The 8,122-nt window shown below is 34.9% G+C and overlaps 1 protein-coding gene across 1 annotated transcript; it reads right to left on the reverse strand.

The window, feature by feature from the left end:
* Nucleotides 1–2,198: 2,198 nt before the first annotated feature.
* On the reverse strand, nucleotides 2,199–3,547 carry LOC149546681 (uncharacterized). Its single transcript, XM_089794030.1, has 4 exons — nucleotides 3,470–3,547; nucleotides 3,212–3,367; nucleotides 2,548–3,114; nucleotides 2,199–2,432 (listed from the first exon to the last, which is right to left on the reverse strand). The coding sequence occupies exons 1-4, from the start codon at nucleotides 3,545–3,547 to the stop codon at nucleotides 2,199–2,201; spliced, it is 1,035 nt and encodes a 344-aa protein (XP_089650156.1).
* Nucleotides 3,548–8,122: the final 4,575 nt, after the last annotated feature.

Genomic DNA, 8,122 nt, shown 5'->3' on the forward strand with positions numbered 1-8,122 from the left:
CGGTAGCCGAACTTCCAGGAGGCATAACTTTTGAACCGTAGCTCCGATTGATGAACCATTTACATTTTTGAAAAGCTCTCAAAGCGCTCTATAGCCCTATGGACCAGCTTCGCTCGTCCCCCATTTTTTGACCCTTTTCGAGGTCATTTAATGCCCCAAACCTGACTTTGAAGCATTCTTAGGAGGTCTCCAAAACTCAAAAAACTACAATAAATTTCAAACCGTGGGGCCTATTGACCTGATTCTTTTTTTAGAATGTTCTAAATCATGATTACATTCATCTGGCCAATTCACACCTTCTAGTTTACCGAAATGATGGCCCAAATACATGCTCCTATTTTTTTGGGATTTTCAAATGCACTGATAGTTGAACTATGAGAGTTGGAACCTTTATTTGAGCCAAATGGGTATCCAAAAATGTAAAGACATGAAACAGAAACTAAGTCTAAGTACATTTTTTTGGGTGACACAGGATTGTCCTTATACCTCTGGATGCTCCTACATCAATTTGAGATGATATTCTATGATAGAAAATTAAAAGTACATGAGCATATATAAGTTTAAAAAGTTGAAATAAAATTACATGATGTTAGATAACTAAGAGAGATATTTAGTACATCGTCAACACCAAATATCCTCCACCTTAACACCAAATACCCTCCCCCTCAACACTAAGAGGGGTATTTATGGTGCACTAAATAGCCATCCCCTTAACACCAAATAAATATTGTTAAAATGGAAACTACAATAATTATATTTCATATATGTGAAGTGCAAACTATTGTGTTTAGAGGCTCTATGAAATGAGAGTGATGGAGTTAGATACTCAACCTATTAGTGACATGTATAGGATTACCATCATTAGGGTTGTTGATGAGAGTTTTCTTAACTTTAGTTTTACCTGACATACAAATAGTGACATTGTCAGCTTTTTTTTCTCTTGCTTAGCTCTTGCGTGTATTGACGAATGGGATATCATCCACCTTTTCTGTAACCTTGATTCCCTTCCTAACAAAGTATTGGTTTCTAATCTATCTCTCCCTATTCAATGAATACATTGAGCCTGGTGTGGATTTTTTACTTAGCAAGCTGGACTTTTCAATGCTAAATTTTAATAGGTATAGCCAAGAGAAGAGGGCCTTTGTTCTCTCCCTTATAGTCAGCATTTGGAAGTTGATGAACTTTATAGCAATTATATCAAGGTGTTTTGGAAAACAAAAGAGTTTTTTTCTAAGGCAAGATCAAAACATCTGCACTATGTTATTTTGTCCTTGTGGTCTATGATACATTTGGAATTACAAAAGGTTTTCAAAGCCTCCTTGTTTTCTTCATGTTCTATTATGCTATGGTTATAGTATCTTTAAGGGATCTAGATTTTGTTCTATGTAGGTTATATTCCTTTACGGATTTTTGTCCTTTCTCCATTGTAATATGTAGGGTTCACCCCATTTTGGTAGGATCTAGCCTGCTCATCAATTTTGTTCCTCTCAATGAGCTTAGTACACTGATTCTCCAATCCATACATATTGTACATTACTGAAATATTATATGAAATAGAAATATATGGTTCAAATGATATCTATTTTCCTCTATGTTTTCTTGAAACAATGGTGATCTTTAGTATCATAAATATACCCATTATGAATTTGCACCAAAAGATTAATATTTTGGATCTAAGTTATAATTGTGTATCACTATCTATTAAGAGTTCAATCTAATCGATGCAATTCTAATGGCCAGGATTATTCACTAAATAAAGTTTAGATTAATGATGCCCTATTATTCATTCCTTTAAAAGAAGACCATAATTACATTGACACATCTTGGGTCCTTGAAAACTAACCTTTTAGCGATATTCTTTCTCCCATTAGTAACATTCCTGTTGATCTTTCATGTCTCATACTTGGTCATTATTTTGAATCTTTATCATTAATAAGACATTGCCTAAGTTTTATTAGATTTCATCCACACAATTTGTTTTCAACTATTTTGAAAAATAACATAAATATCTTAACTATATTTGATAATATCCACACAATTGACAAACCTAGCTAGACAACTCGATAAGATTAATCTTCATAGATAAATTAAATATAACATATATTATGGTTCCACTCATACACATAAACATAACATGGGAAGGTGCACACTATAGCACTTATTTATAATAGTGACCATAAAAGGACCCAACAATTTACTTAGACAAGATGCTTAAAATTATAGAACATCTTAACAACACTGTGAATGGTAGTGAACATCATCGATTTGCTCGAATCTGAGCCCAAGCAGGGGCTACAATCGAAGAAGTCATCTAGGTTCACAATATTGTGAGGTTCTTCTGTAGGCATCGTGAAATGATAGGTATGATTTGCAGTACAATAACAATCATTGACAGTCAAACTCACCTCGTATGTTTCCCCTGCAGTCAATGGCTAAAAAACAAACAAAAGTGTGCAATGAGTATAAAGTTCTACGACAACTCAGGTTTTGCGTTATGAGAAACCAAAACAATAGAAATACTCTCTCCCACAAAATTAATATACATACCACTGTGAGAGCCCAAACATTGTCACCAGTTAGCGTCATGTTCGGAGCATTATCAACATTTCCGTTGCCTAATACGGAAGCGTTTCCGACAACCTTCAACACTCCACTGCCCACAGACTGCTCAACAACAAATGTCACCTCCACCTTAGCTGCTGGGGCTGGGCTAGGTGGTGGTGGACTAGGTGGTGGTGGGCCTGGGCTAGGTGGGGGTGGGCTTGGACTTGGTGGAGGAGGGCTTGGGCTGGGTGGTGGTGGGCTCGGGCTAGGTGGGGGTGGGCTTAGACTTGGTGGTGTTGGACTAGGTGGCGGTGGGCTTGGGCTTGGTGGTGGTGGGCTTGGGCTAGGTGGTGGTGGACTAGGCGGTGGAGGGCTTGGGCTGGGTGGTGGTGGGCTCGGGCTTGGAGGGGGTGGGCTTGGAGTTAAGCAAGAGCTACAATGGAAGTAACCGGTCAAATTTACAGGGTTATTGATTTCATCTTGCAAGTCAAGAATGTAGGGCTCATGTGAGCTACATGTGCAGTTGTCAACTCCTAAATTCAGTACGTACGCTTCTCCTACAGCAAGCATCTATGTAAATATTGAACAAGAAGAGATCGTTAGGTGAGCTATAGATATAATATTCTATGAGGTGAAGAATAGATTAGGAGGAAACAAACAAACGTACCACAGTGAGATTCCAAACATCATCGTACTCCTTCGTCATGATCGTAGCATCAAAAATGATCCCATTGCACAATTCGGAACTGGTTCCCACAATCTTCAGCACGCTTCCCTCTTCTACAGGTTGCTCAACTATAAAGATCACCTCCTCATCTTTTCCCTGAAAACACAAACGAACAACATATTTTCTTGTTGGGATTACGATCACAAGACTATCTATTATAATCCAAATGGAAGGAGACAGTTCAAATTTCGTATATACCCAAGAGAAGTCAGTAAGAATGCCGAGCAGCAAGACAAATACGAGCGTCGAGCCAAAACTTTTCGGGAAGGCAGCCATGAAAGCAATCAGAAATTGATTTAGGAAATTTTTAAGGGGTGATGAGGTTTATATAGATAGATGGGATGCCAGGTCTGCCTATGAACCACGTTATAATTCACCAGAAGCCGCAAGAAAGACACAAGGAGCAATTTAAAACACATGCTCTCGTAAATAAATATATATTCACCTATATGTTCTCAAGTTATGTACACTACGTCTCTTCCGATTCACGTAGTTTTAACTGTCCTGGTAGATATGGCTGAATACTTCGTTCTAGATTCGAATGACATAACGATTTCACACTCCTTTTTAGCTTTTAGAACGATTTATAATAATATTTTGGGGAAGGTGTTCCGTCATTATCACCTCACCTATGAAAAATGTTCTCAACTAATATCACATGAATATCTAGGTTCTTAGTTTAATGATGTTAAGCTAGAACCTTATACATGTTTGTGTGTATGTTCTCAATTAATATCACATGAATATCTAGGTTCTTAGTTTGTTGATGTTAAGCTACAATCTTATACATGTTTGTATGTATGTGTGTGTGTGTGTGTGTGCGCGCGCACGAGCATGTGTGTAAATATATATACATGTATATACTAACATATATATACATATATACATATATACATATATATTTATACATGTGTATATGTATACAAATGTATATATACATATATCGGTATGTGTAGGATCATGGTAAACTAAACTATGCTCTTAAGTGGCAATGGAGAATCAACACATCAGGGTTTTGCCAACTTAATGTATAATTCTCAACTTGTTATGAAATTTCTATCAAAAAGTGTTGGAAATAACAATGGGAATCTAAATAATGAGAGGGGGGCAGTGAATCAACATTTCAAAATTTTAACTATTAAAAGGTTCACCATACATCCACCTCATCACATAGCATGTAAACTAAAATAGCTAATGACATCAAAACATGCAAAGCATAAACTAAATGTAACACATGACACAAGATATTTGGTTACTAAGAAACCCTCCAATGAGAACGTAAAACTAGCATGGGGATGACACCCACAAATCTTCACTGCTATAGTTTTAAAGTGTATCCAATTAAGGTTACAAAGTTTAATCATAAATCTATCCTACGAAAGTTTTTCCCTTTAAAGGTTTACAAAGACTATTAAATCTTATCCTGTTAACAAATTTCAACACCATGCTAAAAGTGTTCCTTATTAGAGGACTTTAACTCACAATAGTGTAAGAACTCTATTAAAGGATTTGCAAAAGCTTGTTAAGATTACTTTGTTAAGAGATTTTCTCTATATCACCTATTCAAATGATCCAACACCATGATCCTTTGGTTAGTACTCTTCTTCTAGCTATCAGATCTTCTCTTTTCAAGTGTATCTTGGATCCTCCCGATCAGATATGTCTCCTCTATTCTTCTCTGTTATGTTCTCTCTATCTGATTCTGCAATTCAGATCACTTCCATAACCTCCATACTCACCATGAATGCTCTCTCTGCACTTATCATTTGTGCTTCTCCTTCCATACACACATACAAGATTTCTAGGATTTTTATTCCTTAAGAAGACTTAGGCAGAGTAGGGTTACGTAGGAATCCATGATTGTGATTCATCCATTTTTTTACTTAATACATCCTTTTTCCTTTTTGGTTACATGCACAAAATATTGATTTTGAATGTACCTCGATATGTCTTTTAGAATCATAAAACAATCCTTTAGTTAGCCAAAAATAGTTTATGTAGAAGTTTGTGCAATTACAAACAACTATGTCCAAAACCACTTACTTGACACTTGAAAGCTCTAATGTGCAACATTTACCATATCCTTAATGCTGTCACTTGTCTAATGAATGACTCAACATCCATTTGTTTACTCATCACCTAAATCACTCAACATGTATGACTTGCTCGGCACTTGAGTGACCTAGCACATACAATCTTCTTGGCACATACTGGTGCTCGACACTAACTATGTATATTGTTTGACATACATTATTTTGCAACTTATGCTCAACATACACTACTCACTTGACATGCACTAAGTTTTGTAAAGTGATGAATTAAGTGTGCTATCACTCATTTGTCAAAACCAAAATGAGATAAAAAAAATCCCCCTTTGACATGAGTGGGAAAAACACTTTGTCTGCATATATAACTTAACTATGAGCATAACTCAGATAATATGTATACGTTATTCAATCGCAATACAAAATTTCAATTTTTTTAGAATTTTACAAAACTAATGACTTAATTTTTCATAAGTTATTTCATCAAAACTTCGTCTATACACACACACACACACATATACATATATCATTATGTGTAGGATGACAGTAAACTAAACTATGCCCTTAAGTGGCAATGAAAAATGAACAAATCAGGGTTATGTCAACATGATGTATAATTTTCAACTTCTTATGAATTTTCTATCAAAAAGTATTGGGAATAACAATGTGAAACTAAATAGCAAGAAGGGGGTGGTGAATCGACATTTAAAAACGTTAACTATTAAAGGATTCACCATACATCCATCTCATCATATAGCATGTTAACTAAAAGTGCTAACTACATCAAAACATGCAAAGAATAAAGTATATGTAACACATGACACAAGATATTTGGTTACCCAAAGACCTTCCAATGAGAAGGTAAAACTGGGGTAGGGATGACATCAACAAATCTTCACTAATGCAGTTGTAAAATGTATTCAATTAAGGTTACAATATTTGATCATAAACTATGATCTATCTTATGAAAGTTTTTCCTAGTTAAAGGCTTACAAAGACTATTAAATCTTACCTTGTTAAAGGCTTTCAACACCCTACTAAAAGTGTGACTTGTTAGAGGACTTTAACTCACAATAATGTAAGCACCCTGTTAAAGGATTTGTAAAAGCCTATTAAGAATATTTTGTTAAAAGATTTTCTCTGTACCACTTGTTCAAATGATCAAAAACCATGATCCTTTAGTTAGTACTCTTCTACTAGATATCAAATCTCCTCTTTCAAAGTATATCCTTGATCTTCCTGATCGGGTATGTCTCCTCTGTCCTTCTCTATTCTGTTCTCTCTATTTGATTCTACAATTCACATCACTACTATAACCACCATAATCACCATGAATGCTCTCTCTACACTTATCATTCAAACTTCTCCTTACATACACACATGTAAGCTTTCTAAGGTTTCTCCTCCTTAAGAACAGCTAGGTAGACTAGTCTTAGGTAGGAATCTATGATTATCATTCATCCATTTTTTTGCTGAAGACATCCTTTTTTCTTGATTGGTTACATGCATAGCATAGGAATTCTCAATATACCTTCATATATATCTTTTAGAATCATAAAATAATTCTTAAGTTAGCCAAAATATAGTTTTCATAGAAGTTTGTGCCACTACAAACAACTATGTCCAAAACTGCTTACTCAATACTTGAAAGCTCTCATGCTCAACATTCACTATATCCTCAATGCTGTGACTTAGCTAATGAATGACTTAGAATCCATTATTTTACTCATCAACTAAATCACTCAACATGTATGACATGCACCTACAACTATCATCTTTTATGTCTCTAATTTCCTCAAGAACTTGATCACTTGCCTTCTTACTTTTCAACCCATAGATTACTTTCCATATTTGGGTGTTTTGTTTGAAAAAATCTTCAATTTTATTTTGCAAAATATGAAAACATCTATATTTGGGGAAATGAATTTATTCATAGATTTTTTCATCATTTCCTTGTCAAAGGTTGGCATTACTTTGGCTAATGTAGTGTCCCTTATCTATCTTTCTATTGTCAAACTATATTGCAACTTCTATTCAAGTCCATCATGTCGACACTTTGGTATTAAAATGGAAATTTTGATTGGTGTAGTCTTAAATATAGCCATCATTTCATAAATTGATTCTTCCACCTTATTCTAATCATTTTTCCTAACTTATCAAATACAACATGTACAAAGCCAAACAAATCTGCATTATTCTTGATATTATCAAAAAAGTTATCTATATCTGAGGGATTGTGGCTTACCACTTGAAGTTGACTTATGTCATCTAATTCTATCCTCTCCTCATTTGACTTGGCTAGAGTAATATATTTTCTTCTTAATATCTCCTTCTTCTCTATCCCAGTCTCCTCTATTATAGTAATAGCTCGTTTTATTAATCTCATATTGGTTTTGACAAGTGAGTGTCTATAAACTTAAGTCATTTACTTATTTCATGTTGACCAAGTAACATATGCTAAGAACCACATATAAGTTAGAGCATGCCGAGTCACTCATACGCTGAGTCACTCATGTGCTGAGCAGAAAGTATGTGCTGAGTGATTTAGGAGTTGAATAAGCAATGCATGCCAAGTCATATAGATTTTTAGTTACAAAATTAAAGTCATAGCATGTGGTCAGCATCTGAGACTTCAAATGTCGAGTAACATAGTTTTTTCATAGTTGTTTGTATTGGAACAAAGTACTATTTTAACTATTTTTGGGACAACTTAAAGATTAAATAACGATATTTTGGTGATAAGGATGAAACTTAAGTTGGATGGAATTCCTATATATTACATTTAGCCAACCAGGTAAAGGGAAAA

The sequence above is a fragment of the Cupressus sempervirens genome, chromosome 7 (assembly GCF_028749045.1).
Source record: "Cupressus sempervirens isolate cs-2001-9-10 chromosome 7, ASM2874904v1, whole genome shotgun sequence".
NCBI classification, from domain to species: domain Eukaryota; kingdom Viridiplantae; phylum Streptophyta; class Pinopsida; order Cupressales; family Cupressaceae; genus Cupressus; species Cupressus sempervirens.

What these genes read in the sequence shown, in the direction of transcription:
- LOC149546681 (XM_089794030.1), bottom strand. Translation starts at nt 3,547, where the DNA reads ATGGCTGCCTTCCCGAAAAGTTTTGGCTCGACGCTCGTATTTGTCTTG. An exon ending in ATGTTTGGAATCTCACTGTG is followed by an intron (nt 3,115 to 3,211) that starts GTACGTTTGTTT and finishes ATATTTACATAG; the next exon opens with ATGCTTGCTGTAGGAGAAGC. An exon ending in ATGTTTGGGCTCTCACAGTG is followed by an intron (nt 2,433 to 2,547) that starts GTATGTATATTA and finishes TTTGTTTTTTAG; the next exon opens with CCATTGACTGCAGGGGAAAC.